Here is a 15,312-nt window from a genome sequence, read left to right on the forward strand (position 1 = left end):
TGACTGGACCTTCTAACAGCTCTTTTACTAAAATCATCATTGGGGAAAGTAAAAAGATCTATTTTTGACAAGCTGTTGAACTCTGGAGAGAACCAATTTTATTTGTGGAAAAATTTTCAGCAATAATAAAAAAATGTTTGAAAATCCTTTCTTCAGTTTCACAGTTCAGTGGTTTTTAAGTTGGGAAAAGTTAGAAAAATAAATCTCCAATGTTGATTTTAACTAAAAAAAAAGCAGCATTTTAAAGTGATTTTTGAGCAATTTGCCCTATTAAAGCATTAAAAATTTTCTTTAGCTGTTTCCATATATTCTCTGTAATTTACAAGTTGACTCATGTATGTGCAGACAATGTGTGTGTGACTCAAGAACTGAACCAATGTATAAGGAACTGTGAGAAGATGAACAGAAAGGACTATTTATCTCTCCCAGCTATTTCCATCCTCTGAAGCAGTTGTCTTGCTTCACCCCAAGCAAGCCGAGCTTCTTGCTGAAGGCATCCAAGGCATCCTCTTGGAAAAGAGGTGACTGTAAAACATCACGAGCAGATGGGCTGCAGAGATTGTATATCAAGACACCAGGTTGAACCTGGTATTTAGGAAAACAGGACAGTTTTAGGATATATGAGAAACTGAGATGCAGAAGGAAATTATTTTAAACCTCTGAGGTGGAGAATGGTCTGAGGGAAGCCAGACAATTGATACAGAAGATGCTGCCTTTGCCTCTCTGGCACGCTTGTAACATCCCAGTGTTCACATTTGGAGTCTTCTCACTACCCTTTCTTACCTCTTGGTTCACCTTGCCTTAGAGCTCAAGGAACTGCAGCAGCCAGAGCCCAGTTACACTAAGCACTCACTTCAGTATTAGATATTCTAGTATTTATACTCTGTAACCCCTTCACACCAAACAATCCTGTGATTTCTAAATAATGTCTCCAGGAGTCAAGATTTTCAGGAAAACCGAAGCTTTCATCCTGTAATCTCCGATTTCAGCTACAGCACTAAACACAACCTCATGTTTAGTTCCTTTCCCCAGCAAAAAAAAAAATCAATTCTACATGTTCAGTTTCAATATTACACTAAAAGATTACAGTAAAAGTATTATTCACACACCATATGAAAACATAAGGTGCTTTTAACCTTATCTTACAGTTACCTCTAGATTTTATATAAGCATAATTCTAACTTTGGTTTGGCTGTGTTTCAGTGAACAGCAAAAAATTACTGTATTTTTCTGAAAATTCCTCAGTATAATTTTTTCTCAAACAAATGGGTTGTAAAGGTTTAAAAAGTCAAACATGCATTAAAAAGCCAAACCCAAGCCAACCAACCAACCAAAAAAACCTCACAGCAAACAAGCAACAAAAGAAAACAAAACCCAAACATCCCAGAGCATCTTCCTTTCTTTGTAAGAAAGAGGATTTTTTTTCCATATTTCAGAATTTGTACAGATTACAGAGATCCTGTCACCTCAAAACCTACAGAATAAATGAAGAACATCCAGCTTGGTTTTTAATAGTCAAAACCCCAAATACTTTCCTTGTTCAACACAGCACTAAATGATGTCATCAAAAATGAGCAAGGTGATATATATTGTACAAATCAAACTACTCTTCTAAACCTGCAAGTCTAAATAAAATCTGTAGCTTTGAAATAAAGCTATTCAACAATATTTACTGCTACCAGATACAGTAGATTAAGAACTGAGGTTTTATGCTCAGAACAGAGCCAGAGAATTCTGGTTTGCTCCTTGCTACAAGTGGGCATGGTGAAAGTCTATCTTTTGCGAAACAAGTGTCATATCCTACAGAAGCACCACACTAAGACTCCAAAAGCCAGACTGCAGTCTCTTGCAAAGCACCACTGGGTGCTGTGTCAGCAGCTGGTAGCAGCTGCCAGCCCATGAGGTGGCAGGAGGGGGTTCCTTTAGAGAGGTACTGTATGAGCCACACATACCACTACACACGTGTTTGTTAACCTGTACCAATGATCTCATTACATTCTCGGTTTACACAACTGAAAAAACCAAGAGCTAAAGCATCTACATAGGGTCTTGTCATCTACACTTACCACATGTCAAGGCAGGTGGAGTACTCTGTTGATCCCAGAAGGACATCTGGAGGCCTGTACCACAGGGTTACCACTTCATTGGAATATGTATGACTAGGAACTGATTTAGCTCTTGCAAGACCTGTGGGGTAAACACAAATAAATTCATGTAAACAAAGCAAAGAAATAGTTTGGTGTACAGTTACATTCTAAAAGTATATATGAGCATGTGTCACGTAATGTGACAGGCGTGCTGCAAGAGTATTTCTCTTCTAGAACTGGAGTATTTTACTTAATGGTAGCATCTATCATTAAGTAACCTGGCTAAACCGTGAATAAGAGCTGTGAATATTGTGAAAGTATAATAAAATATGTTTTCCATAATGACAACCACAGGCCCAGGAGAGATGCAAAGATACACTGTGGTATACCTATATAAAAGACAAATAGACAAAGATTTTAATCGCCATTAGCTGCTCATCCTGGGACATGAATAGTCTTCCATTTCAGTGTTCTTTAGAAAAAGAAAATGAACAGGAAACTCCCAGACAAATGATGCCACAGATGAGATTTGGCTTCTTAGGAAAGCCTAGGAAACCTTCAACAGCTTACACTGCAAAGCCCAGCCTGCTTATTCAAGTTTACGTTAGAAAGCTGTAGACACACTTACACATTACCATTCAAATAAATATTAATATTGCAGCAATACAGCAGAAAATGGTATGTGAAAAATTCCTCTCTCTCAAGAATTGAGTATTGGCAGTGCTCCAATTTCAGAAATAATTTCAATAAAATCTGTGGCCTACTAAAGATATAATATTTACAATTATTGTCTTTTAAGCTTGTCAGTCATTTAAAATAATTCAGATTACTACACAAGCTATGTAAAAGAGAGATCATCATATGCTAAACGGAGATGTTCACAAGTATATTTCTCCTATAGAGGACTCTCTCCTCCACAAAATGGAAAAAGATCTTCAGGGCTAAGGTGACTTTTCCTCTATGGGCCTGCAAGTGCTTTTTCCAAATTATCTGATCCTAGCTACTGTCTTGAGAACATCCACTTTCCTTCTGGGAACAGTGGACATGCACAAGTAATGGAAATCAGGAGAACACAGTACTGGGTGTTTTTTTGTGTCTTCCTGAACTACTGGCTTCCTTTCAGAAAACAAATGGAATTACTATAACAGAAGGTCATGTTTTATGCCTTACAGAAACAAAGAAGGGAAGTCATACATTTAGAAAGAAATAAGCAACATGAGAATTCCCAAGAGTGCAGGAGAGAGTCCTTAGCCCCTTTCTTCTTAATACACTAGAAAAGCTATTTATGAACATTTACTGTCAGTGAATACATCTCCATAGCAATGATGGCCAATTTTGCCAGCAGATTGCATTATCAGCTGATTATAGCAATTAGACCAGTGTAGGGGAATAATTTGAATTGTACACCATGATCTCTTCTTTTAAAAATTACATTTGAAACATGAATACCTAATTTTTAAATTTGCAGACCTCCATTTCTTTAAGGTATGTACACTTGCCCATCAGCTTGATGAGCAAAGACAGCCCAGGGCTGGACAGGTACAGCCCCAAAGAGACCAGAGAGGTCACACCATGTGTTCCACAGTGTCTCTGACTCCAGATTAAGGTTTTTGCTTCTAGAAAACCAGAATCTACCAACAGCACTAACTGGTGAGCAGTTCTTATTCCTGGCACACAGAACCATTAAGAAGCCTGATTTTCTGTGAATCTGTATTCCATGTGACTAAACTGAAACAGCATTCCTTGGATTGGTGGACATGGACCTACTACTATTAAGCAATATAAAAATTATGAAAGGCTTTGAGAAGTTTGGATGGTGAATGATTCCATGCTTTCTGCCTTTCTGAGCCCCCCCTATTAGTCTTGTCTGAGGAAGACTGAATTTGTTTGCAAATTCTAATCTCCTACCAAGCTTTCATAGGAGAAGAGACCTAACCAAGTGGGGGAAAGGCTTCTTGAAGAAGCCACACCATGTATTTTGGGAAAAAACAGTCAAAAAATTTTAGAGCTTGTGGAATGACAGACAAACTCAAGTTTTCACAACACAAAGTCATTGATCCACACATTCCAGAAATCTCCCATGTAGAGCGAAATGAGTATACAAACTTGCCATACCAGAAATCATGTTGCAAATAACACCATAACCATGCTCGCCAGCCAGCTTCAGCCACTTTACTGACAATGGGGCTTTGCAGGTGTTAGAGTCAGCCCAAGCACACCTTTCCTCCTCTCCTGTGACTGTTCAGTGTGGAACCAGTCCTCCCCTCCTGCTGGGAATGCCCTCCATGCTGTTTCCTCAATATACTGCTTCTAGATCTCCTCCACCTCTAATCCATCCCAGGTTAATAAAAATCCATCTTATTTTCAAATAATGGCCCTTTTGGGCTAGTCACAGCCTGTTGGACAGCTAAATGTTTTTCTTTATTCCATTCTTCACTCCCAAAACACTATCAAAGTTTCATTTTAGGTTGGCTGTTGCACCTGGTTTCTCAGTTATTAGAGGATCATTAATGGAATTGAGAAACATTTAAGCAAAATCTTAATTTGTAAAAGCAAGCTGAGGCCGTACATTGGTATCAGACAGCACCACCAGGTTAAGAGGTGTTCTAGTTTGAGTTAAACCATGTTTTAACTTGTGGCCAATTTGTTTCCTAGTTGGCCACATGCACTGCTTTGGAAAGTAAATGGAAAAATGGAAAACGGGAGTGAACAACCAAGGGAAATACTTACAAAAGCTAAAATTTGGAAGGGGAAAATTTGGCACAGTCCCACTGTTCAGTCAGTCAGTCAGTCAGTCAGTCACTCCCCTTGTGCAGGATTGACAGGACCTGAATCAGGCTAATGCCTCAGAGGAGCTGCTTTCTCACAGAGAGGGAGCAACCTTTGCTTTTTCTGAATAATTCTCTGCATAAAGAATGCATTTAGCAATAATGAACAGATTCACTCAAAATTAATGCAAAAGTGTCTCACTGTGCATGAGATATGAAAAAAATACTCTCATCTTTCAGATATATTTACAATCTAAAAAGAATTCTATCAAAATATATATGTGAAACACCAAGACATTACATTTCTTGTTTTGATGGTCCTGATGCAAAGAGATGACAATTACCAGGGTTTTTTAAGATATCCTTCTGCAAGAAAACTTGCTACATATTTTATACCCCTTTGCACATCCAAATATGCTTACTCATGCAAAATTTATTTAAGCACATCCTTCAAGTGAAAGAAAACTGAAGGGTAGGATTAATTAGCACAGCACGTTCGATCACTTTCTTTAAGGCTTCCCTGTCTGTTTCCATGGTTACACTACAGGAAGAATGACAATCTCATTTAAAAAAACTTATAAAAAAGCTTATAGGGGATCATCAAAACTTCAAACCTTAATGACCCATGTGCATAAAAGCCAAAAGGTAAGTGGTGGATCACCAGGTGAGTACACAGTATTTACATATTGCTGCCTGAGCAGTCTTTTAGCCTGGGAAGTAGGAGGAAGGCCCCCCTGACAACCACTGAATCCTACTCCAATTCCTGGGTCTTACAAAAGATAAAAGGTCAACACATGTCCTGCTGTTGCAGCCCTATTTTGAGAGAAGGAATCCAAGGATAATGCCCAGTTATTAAAATTAAGGCTGTCAGACCCACTGGGGAACTTGTGTATAATTATGGGAAGGACAGACACTGTTTAATGTTCTCCAGGCACTGACTACTATGACCATTCTTTACCCAAAATGAAAGAAATTGCTCTGATGCATTACATACTGCAAGGCTTGCACAACATCATCTAGCTGCTCTGTGGCACAAACCACAACTAAATTTTAACTCATTCATTAAACAGCAGCTCAGGATACCCTGGGAAGCCTGGTATTTAAAATACAGAGTGAATAATCTATGCCTAAGTATGTTTTTATGTCCTTAACACAGAAAATCCCCTGCTGCCTCTTACTCTGAACTTAAAGAAAAAAAAACACCTTCCTTTTTAAGAAGAAATTTTCTTGCTTGGTAAACACAATTGTCTCTGTTTCATCTGGCTGAATCTTAGACTCAGAGGATGTATCTGACTTTATCTAGGATCACTTATTGACAAAACATATTGCACTGATTTATCACTGTAGTTTTTAAATTGTATTTGGCTTTTACAAGAGGCTGTAGCTACATCCAGACTTGAGACCTACCCAATACACACACCTTTGGCTACATGAGCACAAATATTAATATTTGATACCTCCCTAGCTGCAGGATAGCTTCCTGGTAAGCTTCATATGAAAATCAGGAAGCCTTTGTTCACAGCAAATATGATTCTGCAAATGAGAAAACCAGTCACGTCTGCAAAAACAAAGGCTTACTAACCATGTGCATGGTTTCACTTTCTATTGTACCTCAAATGTGTTTATGATTGTATGTAATAAATGCAGTTTATTATTTTGATTTAGATCTATTTAAAAAGGCTCTAGCAAGCATGCTAAAAAGTAAGGTCTTTTTCTTGTTGCTTTTTTTTATTCAGATTCTTTATGCACTTCATTTTTTAGCTTCCTGTTTTGTTTATTTAACAATTACTTAGTTTGAGGTAAATGGCTTATTGAACTATAAATATGAGTCAGTAATAATATTAAAATTCTGCTAATGTATTCTGTTGTAGATCATGAACTGTCAACTTAACCTATTTACTCAGCTACTTGTTTTCCAACAGATGCACATTTATTTAGTGAATACTTGAGTGACAACAAAAAATAAAAAAGTAAAATGGATGGAGACACTGACACTGCTTCAGTGAAGCAGTCAGCACTCTAACCCAGAAGCCAGGTCTTGGCAATCAAAAGTGTCCTGCAGCCTTTAGGTCCCTCTGCTGTTTATCTGAATGCATCTGTCTCCAACATGAAGCTTCACCAGAGCATCTGAGTTAAATTCCTCTCAGACAAGATAAATTACCTACAGTAATCTATGTCCTGGTCCTAATATAGCCATTAGCTGATGGTAGTACTGTTCATTTATAAAAGTTACTCACAATCAGAGAGAGACTAATTAGGATCTCAAATTAGTATTCCCAAAATGCACTTGAGCAATGACTAGTCTTCCAAACTGGAGTGCAGGAGTCAGTTTTCAAGCGACAGAGAGAAGTAAGTAAGACAAAAGGCATGTGTGCCTCTCAGCCTGTCTGGTTTTTCCAGCTGTTATCAGCTGTTGTAATAAAAGATTATTTTCCCCCACAAGTCTTATCTCATGTATGTCTTCAGACAATCACTTACAGTAACACAGATGATAATTATTCCTGTCTGTGAATAGGACTCAACTGTCAGTTGACAAACACAAGCTACAGAATGAGGAGACACAGAAATACTTTTCCTGCTACCAGAAAGAATGACTGCAGCACTCATGAAAAGTGTTTGCCCATTTCCAACAGATCCAGCATCATCTTTTTTCATTTTAACCTCTCTCCTCTGCCCCCTGTGCCTCCAAAAAGATCATAGGGAATAGAAAAAAAGGATATAAGAGAGAGCTCAGCTCCTGGTTGTATAAGATCCCTTTGGTTAATTTGTTTGAAAGCTATCATAGCTAGAAAGCTGTTTATTTCTTTGCTTTAAAATCCTTATAAATAATTTCTGATATGTTTTGAAAAAAGGCACACTGATTTTGAATGTGTACCATGACTGAAAAATTAATTCCTTGTCTATAAGCAGGAAAAAGCCACACTAAAAATTTGGTACTGTGCAAAAAGTGGTACAGAAATACGAAAGAAATATACACTCCACTTATGACACCAGAAAAATGTATCTACCCCCATGGCATTCTGGGTCAACATGAATGTGTTCAAAGTGCCTCTACCAGTCTGGAAGTAGAAAAGTAACAGTGTGGGCAGGAAAAAAAAAAAAAGGAAACAAACTACATCAACATTATAAACAGTCACATAGATGTTAAAGCTATCAGGACACAAGGACAGTAAGAAATTTCACATGAAAGAGAACTTCTGCATTACAGAAACGACATGGATTCCTTATGGACATGGTATACATGCCCACAATACCCTTAACAGGTGATTGATTTAAGACCTGCTTTCCAGATTCTGGATTTTTAAATAACAATTTGCTGTTTCATAAAAAAGCCTATGAGAAGATGATGCTCTCTATATATGATACTATATACATATAGATGATGTAAATGCCCCAGCAAGAACACACCACTGTGCTAATAAGGCTGTAAGTGAAAATGCCAGAATTACTCATTTCACAGTGAAGTTATTAGATTTGAAGCAAAGAGTTAACAATTGCTGAACAGATGGTTTTAAATTGGAAAGATCTGCAGAGTGCAGGGAGGAAGTTCTAGAAAGGACAAACAGGCAGAAAATAATTCTTCACTGAAAATGAGAGCTAATACATCTCAGGATATTTTAATATTCCTTGAGAAAAGAGAGAAAACGAGGAAGCAGCTATGAATGAATGAGCCTAGTCAATACTGGCCAATTATTTGTGTTATAGTAATAATCAACATGTGGAAGACGTGACTAATGAACTTGACGAAGACAATAAAGGCAACAGAACCACATTCACACAGTTTTGAGGTATGTGTTTCATCACTCAATCAATTTGTTAGGATTTTCCCCTAACAAATCAAAAGAACCCAGAAAAGAAAAAAAAAACAAAAAAAGAAGATATTCAGGAGAACAGTGCTGTATGGAGACAAATTGAGAGCTATAGATGTCCCATTTGGTGAAACATAATAGCCCATCAAGCACCAAACACAGAAGCTAACAGCCTACTGCAGGCTATTGTGTTTGAAACTAACAATTTACTGTGATCTCTACCTTTACAACTAAAAGCAGGACAAGGAAGGGTCATTTCTGGATGACTCCATCTGGCATTCAAGTAAAAATGAACCAATCCTTTTCAGCTGGTAACTGGATAACTTATCATTTGATAGGTACTTGACGCATGCCATGAGACAGGTTAAATACAGCACAGCAGTAAAGAAATAAATATGCTTGCTCTCCTTACCTTTTTTAGAAATTCATCACATAGACAAACTGCCTCCCCCTCTACCCAGGTGCAAAGAGAACTGAACACACACCAGATGCAACTCAACTGTATACAGGGCATCAGTACCATTAAAGTCCTTCTAGTTTCATGTTGTATGAAACCTGACAGCTGAAGAACTGTTTAATAAGCACACTTTGGTGCTACTGCAGTGATTCACAGTCATCCACACAGAAACACAAAAGCTAAATTTCACTGACACTTTTATGTTCAAACATATAATCCCAGTTGTTTACCCTCAGTAATTTTGTTTCTTAACTGACCATACAACATTGAAGTGAACCTGTGCAGTGCAGGACAAAAGGCAAAGCTACTGGGATTTTACTCTGTGGAGTGATTTTTGTCAGTGGGGTCAGTTTTGCTAATCTATCATGTCTTATCTAGATGTAAAACATTTGGACAACTTTGATGAAGAGCATATCTCAAGTCATGGTCAGCTATTGAAAGTCTAATCTAGTAGCTGCAAATTTACTTGAACTTGTCTACAGTAAGTAGTTTAACGAGAATAGGGCTATGTGGAAAAACAAGCATTTGAACAATATTAAGATCTATAGACAAACAATATTTTTGAAAAGCAAAGCATTCTAACAAGTATTTTGTTTACAAATCAAACAACTCTGCCATTTGACATTATCCTGCACGAGTGGAATCTGTGAATTTGAAAAACTGTCACTCCATGGGTGCTGAGACCACCAACTCTTACAGTGCAAGGTCTGGTTTATGTATAAATGACAAAATTCCATGGCTAGTATCCACCAGATCCTCGCCCCTAGGCTGCAGAGCCAGTGCAAGTGGGTTAGACGTGCCTCCTGTCCCAGCCAAGCACACATCCTGTGTGTCACCTGAGCACACATCTCTACTCTGCAGAGTGCAGCTGCATTTGGCCCCTCATCCACCCTCAGCTCCTGAACCACGGCTGCCCTGCCTGGCACAAACTCTTCTCTAGAGCTCATGGAGTTTAATCCCAGCTGCCTCCAGTAACCAAGCCAGACTATTTATAGATAAGACAAGTATTTAGCTGACTTTTGTCATTGCTACAATGTGTTATCTCATAACTTACATATACCCTTAGTAGGTAAAACACTGTCTTGGAGCTCTACCAAAGAACTCCAGTACATTTTGCATGTGTTATCACACTGGTACATACATTCACATACCAGGTAACACTCACAGCATCTAAAGCCACATTTGACTGCACAGGCTTAAATCAGAGAAAAATGATCTGAAAACAAACACTGGTGCAAAACTAACAAAGCTGGAAAAAAATCTCAATTATATAAAAGCTTTTTTAAATACAAAGAACAAAATAACTACAAAATAACTTGAAGATTTCACTAATTTTCAAAATTGTTTCCACTTTGCTTTCAGGAGTGAAGCCAATAACAAAATCTGTATAAGCACTGTTGCTTCTGTAAAGCAGTATTATAAAGCAACATGTAACAACAGAAATCTCTTGAGTCTCAGACTCGCCTGTTCAATTGAATTACTCCTCAAAACTCATTTAATGTATATGTCATCTTAAATTACCTGAATCACAAATCTTATAAGAAAACTTATATGTGAGAGACATTCCAATATGCTTAGGTCTAAATTATTATTTGACTTTGCATCAATAATAAGGCATCCATATTCCTGCAGAGCCATCTATTCAGTTCTTAATACAATTTTGTCAAAGAAAAAGAAGAAATTAAAGTAGACAATTTCATTTTTGAAAAAGTTACATCAGAAGGGCATTAAGGCTATTCCTTAACAGCACAATTCTGGAAATGTGTAGTTAAAACTCAACTGCTCCTAATGCAGCATTTTTCTCTGAAGTGATAATGAACACTAAACTGCCACTGCCAGAATGGCAAAGCTGGAGCTATACAACCCAATATAGTCCTTCATGTACAGATGTAAGCTTACCAAGTCAGTAGAACTGCAAAACCCTGTATTGTAACTAATAAAACAAGTGAAAATTATTTATTCAACCTGGGGACAACGGATGTCCTTCTGAACGCAGTGCTCAATAAAAATTACTTGTAGATTGCAAGCAAAGGATCCCTATTAGCACTTTGACCACCGACAAACTACTGCTGCCATACTGTTTTTGAAGCATTCCATGCTTAATTTAAACCATGTACTCTATCAAGTTTGCATGTGTGAACTGAGTGTTAGTACACATAAGCGTGTCTCATTTAGTATCACAGCCTACAACCTGTGTAGCAAAGCTGGTGGTAATCCTGAGCACTGTAAGACAAATGGGCAAAGAACTGGCAAAATTTCAAGAAGCTAGCAAGAGGCATTCGTGTTTATAAAGTACATTTTAGTGATCTGCTGCCTTTTTTCTTATCCCTCCCCCTGCCTTTTTTGGATTTATTTTTTCCTAAGGTCTACAGACAGGTCAGAGCTGAACCAAATTTCCAGCCTGCCAGACGAGTCCAGAAATAACTTAAAATAACTTAAAAACATTGCAATGACATATGGTTAAAAGCTGCATATATATAAATATAGTCACAAAAGCAAGTAAATTTGATGCCCAAGTGACTTAAAAATTGCTGCAATAAGAAGGATATGAATATATTCATGGCTGTGGGTGGGAATAAAAGAGATTACATCTGAAAATCTCCTCCTACTTTATTTCCAATGACCACACAAAAAAAATTGCAATTTGACATATTATGAGCCAGAAAAGGCCAAGGTGGTACAACTGGCCTTGGAGAAGGGCTTGAGGACCTTTAACAAGGTGAAGCTCTAACCTGCCATTCTCCCTACCATGTAAATCAGAAGTCACTCAGCATCATTTTCTCCCCATGTAAAGCCTTTGTTAATATTCCCACATCATCCAGACAAAGCTGCTGATTCCTGATTCTCCCACTTCTAAGTTTTTTAACTTTGGGTCTTTCAAATTATAAGACAAAAAGGTCAAGCAAAGTATGGTTATTTGTAATATACATGAAGGTAACTACTTGGAGTTATCATTTATTTGTATAGTTTTTGGAAATGGAAGTTACTGGAGAAGTGTGAAGTATTGCTAAAACAAGCACTGCCAGCTATCAAGGCTAACTGATGCAGGGGAAACTCTCATCTTAATGCAGGTAGCCCTGCAAGCATGATTTTAATTTATATCAGGGCAAATTATGCATCTATGAATATATTAATACAACCAGCACTGTGTCTTTCAGAAGGAATGAAAAAATTAATGCATAAATTATTAAGAATTACCTAGATAAAAAGTGACTGTGTTGCAGAAAAGTAAGGTTTTAAACTGTCTGGGACAAAACAAATGATGTTATAAATTACAGAGCTATCATTTCTTTAAAATGCAATCTCGATTATGGAATTATTTCAGACTGTGTTAAAGGCACATTTCTCTTAATGAACTGCCAGTTCTGTTCACATTAATCTTTTTCTTTGCATATCAATATTTTTATTCTGACTGATGGCTAATTTTTTCTTCTTTAATCCACACCTTTCCCAGTTAACCTTTAATATCTACCTAGCTGATTATTTCCTCTTAAAATAAATCTGCATAACTATTAACACACTAATGACATTAAAATAATTTTGAAACTTGGCATAATTTTTTCACTATATAATACAGTATGTTCTCTTAAATAAGGAATCATAAAACAAAATCATAATCAGACCAAGACAGAAAAGATAGTAGAAAAGAGGTACTTGGACGCTTGAATTCAAAAGCTTTACCATGAGCAGTGCATTTTTTTCTATAGTATTTTTTGCTTGTAACTACTCTAACAGAAACAAGCAAAGAAGCTTCAAAACAATAAAGTTTAAATGAAAGTTTGATACTTTAAATACAGGAGCTTATAACTGTGATAATCAAAATCAAAATCATAATCAAAAGAGTATGGAGAGGTGTAGGAAGAAAAAATGCTCTCATGTAAAACTGAGAGAACATCATCACATGACTGAATAAGGCTTTTTTCAAATAAAACAATATATTTTTAAATATATCTACAGATATGGATGGATGGATGGATGGATGGATGGATGGATGGATGGATGGACGGATGGATCTCTTTTGTACAGACAGCTGATCAGAGTTTTACATGTCTTTTGTGCCATTGTCACATAACAGTCTAATTCACATTTAAGTGGGCAATACAAGGAAAAAAAAATCATGATTATCATAATAACACAGGACTGAGCTAGCTGCAGTACAGATGACATTCAAATCCCTGTTCTTCTTAAGCACAAAATACTGAAACAGATTTTTCATCGCAGCTGTTTTAATAGTGTCATAACCAACTTCCTTTATTACCCTTAATGGATAATTAAGATGCTTTCCTCCTATTTAAAGGCTTGATATAACTCTCACTTGTAACAATAGAGAATTGCATTGAACCCGAAGTAATCTGAGATGCATTTAACAAGGGACCCATTTAGTGAATCACACCAATCTCCAGGTCCTCCATGCTTTTTAAAAAATAAAACATTCTCCTTTTCAGTCAATAATCCTACATAGTGCTTCTCAGTGGGAAGAGCTTAAGTTACAGCATCTGCTTTAGTAAAAGCTGAAAAGCACCATATTTAAAAGAATTTTAATTTCAATTGTTAAAAAGCCATCAATGAAGACTGGCATGGACAAAAATACAGTAAGTGGCTCTACTTTGTATTAACAATTGTCAGAGAGAAGTTAAAGTCTTAGTTGAATACAGAACCTCCCTAGAGTGTTTGCAATTGCCGTCTCCAGACAGTAAACCCATGTCAAATCTATTCTTTCTTCATAGACTATGAAACCAAATTTCTGCCCATAAGAGATTCTTCCTGCACTGACACTCACATGGTAATTTTTTATATAGATTTAACTGGTACCTCAAGAAAACCATCAGATCTATGAGGCAAATTAGATGGAGATCCATGATGAGAACAACAAACCAAATAAATAGGAGAAAAAAGAAACATTTCCAGCAGCACAACACCACACGTTCTCCTGCATCTTCACCTCTGAAACAATTCTTTAGCCCAAATGCCAGAAAAATCAGATCTACTCCTTTGCACTGCTGCTGTTTGAAATTTTCTGCCACCTCCCCATCTCCCTCCCATTTCACCACAGGTCTGGGCATCACAAGAGAACGCACATGCACAGCATATGAACCCCTTGCTCCTGGGAGGGAAAAGGAAGAATGCAGCTTTGGCTACTCCCTGACAGCAGCCAGTTAAACCATTAGAAACTGAGGAGGAAGGTCTGGGGGTGGAGGGAAAGCCTATCATCCTCGGAAAAGCAAAATAAATGACATAGTAGCCTGCCACAGGTCTCTGGGTCCACACTGCCCACAGCTTTTGCAGCCTACAACATTTTTCTTTCCTCCAAGAAGAAAAGATTTGAAGGTGCCATAGCTATCAGTCAGCTCTGCTCCTAAGCTCTGGCCTTACTTTCCCTGGATCCAGAAAATGTGGATAGCAAGGGCTTTTTACCCTGACTCAGTAATAGCCCATCGAGGCTATTCCAGGACAAACACACACAGCCTGCTCTGCTCTGCTGCTCCAGCCCCAGCTGCCACTCTAAACAGCAATGGCAGCTTCTGGTCTCCATGGAAAATGAGGAATTTACAGCTCAATGCAAAAATAACTGTACTTTATAAAGAGCTGCAAGCTGACTCAGGTTTAAGCAGTTTGGGGTTCACTTTCCAGGTTCCCACTTCCTTTTTTTCAGTTTCCTCACAACATTGTCACTGAAGTCATCTTCCTTTCTTGATATTTAATACAACTACTATCCTCAGAGAAAGCCATTACTATCCTTCCTGAGGGATAAAAGAGCCAATTCTTCAGATTTCAAAGGCTATTATCAGAAGGGAACAGGCTGCACCTGGACTAACAGCAACCTCCCACAGGAATATGGGAAGGAAATGTCTTTTCTTTCCAGGTTCACCTCAGGCAGGGTGTTAGAGGGGTCTGTGGACCTATGTTTGGGGTAAACTGCTTTTCCTTAGCAGCAGCAGCCTCTGGTAAGCAGCACCCAGACAGCTTCCAGCCCTTCTCTAGAGCCTGCAGAAGGGCAGCAGAAAGGAGCTGTGTCGTGCCAGCTGCTTCAGAGGTGACCGGGCTGCTCCTTCCTACAAGGCTCCCCAAATAGCTCACAGAAATCCAGGCAGCCAAAGGGAGCCAGCCCATATAAGTGGAGGCACTCTCAGAGGAATTTTGTTAACCATTTTGTCAGGCTTCACCAACAATATAACACCAGCTCTTTAGGC

At 37.9% G+C, this 15,312-nt stretch overlaps 1 protein-coding gene across 11 annotated transcripts in view; it reads right to left on the bottom strand.

The window, feature by feature from the left end:
- The window catches only part of CDK14 (cyclin dependent kinase 14), a 341,278-nt gene that overhangs the window by 162,586 nt on the left and 163,380 nt on the right, over window positions 1–15,312 (bottom strand). For all 11 annotated transcript variants that reach the window (XM_086857927.1, XM_086857960.1, XM_086857948.1 and 8 more), the window contains one exon: window positions 2,067–2,187. In XM_086857927.1, the coding sequence (XP_086714053.1) occupies window positions 2,067–2,187 (121 nt within the window). The remainder of the gene's footprint in view (window positions 1–2,066; window positions 2,188–15,312) is intronic.

Source organism: Cyanistes caeruleus, chromosome 1 (assembly GCF_971803275.1).
Source record: "Cyanistes caeruleus chromosome 1, bCyaCae1.hap1.1, whole genome shotgun sequence".
Lineage (NCBI taxonomy): Eukaryota > Metazoa > Chordata > Aves > Passeriformes > Paridae > Cyanistes > Cyanistes caeruleus.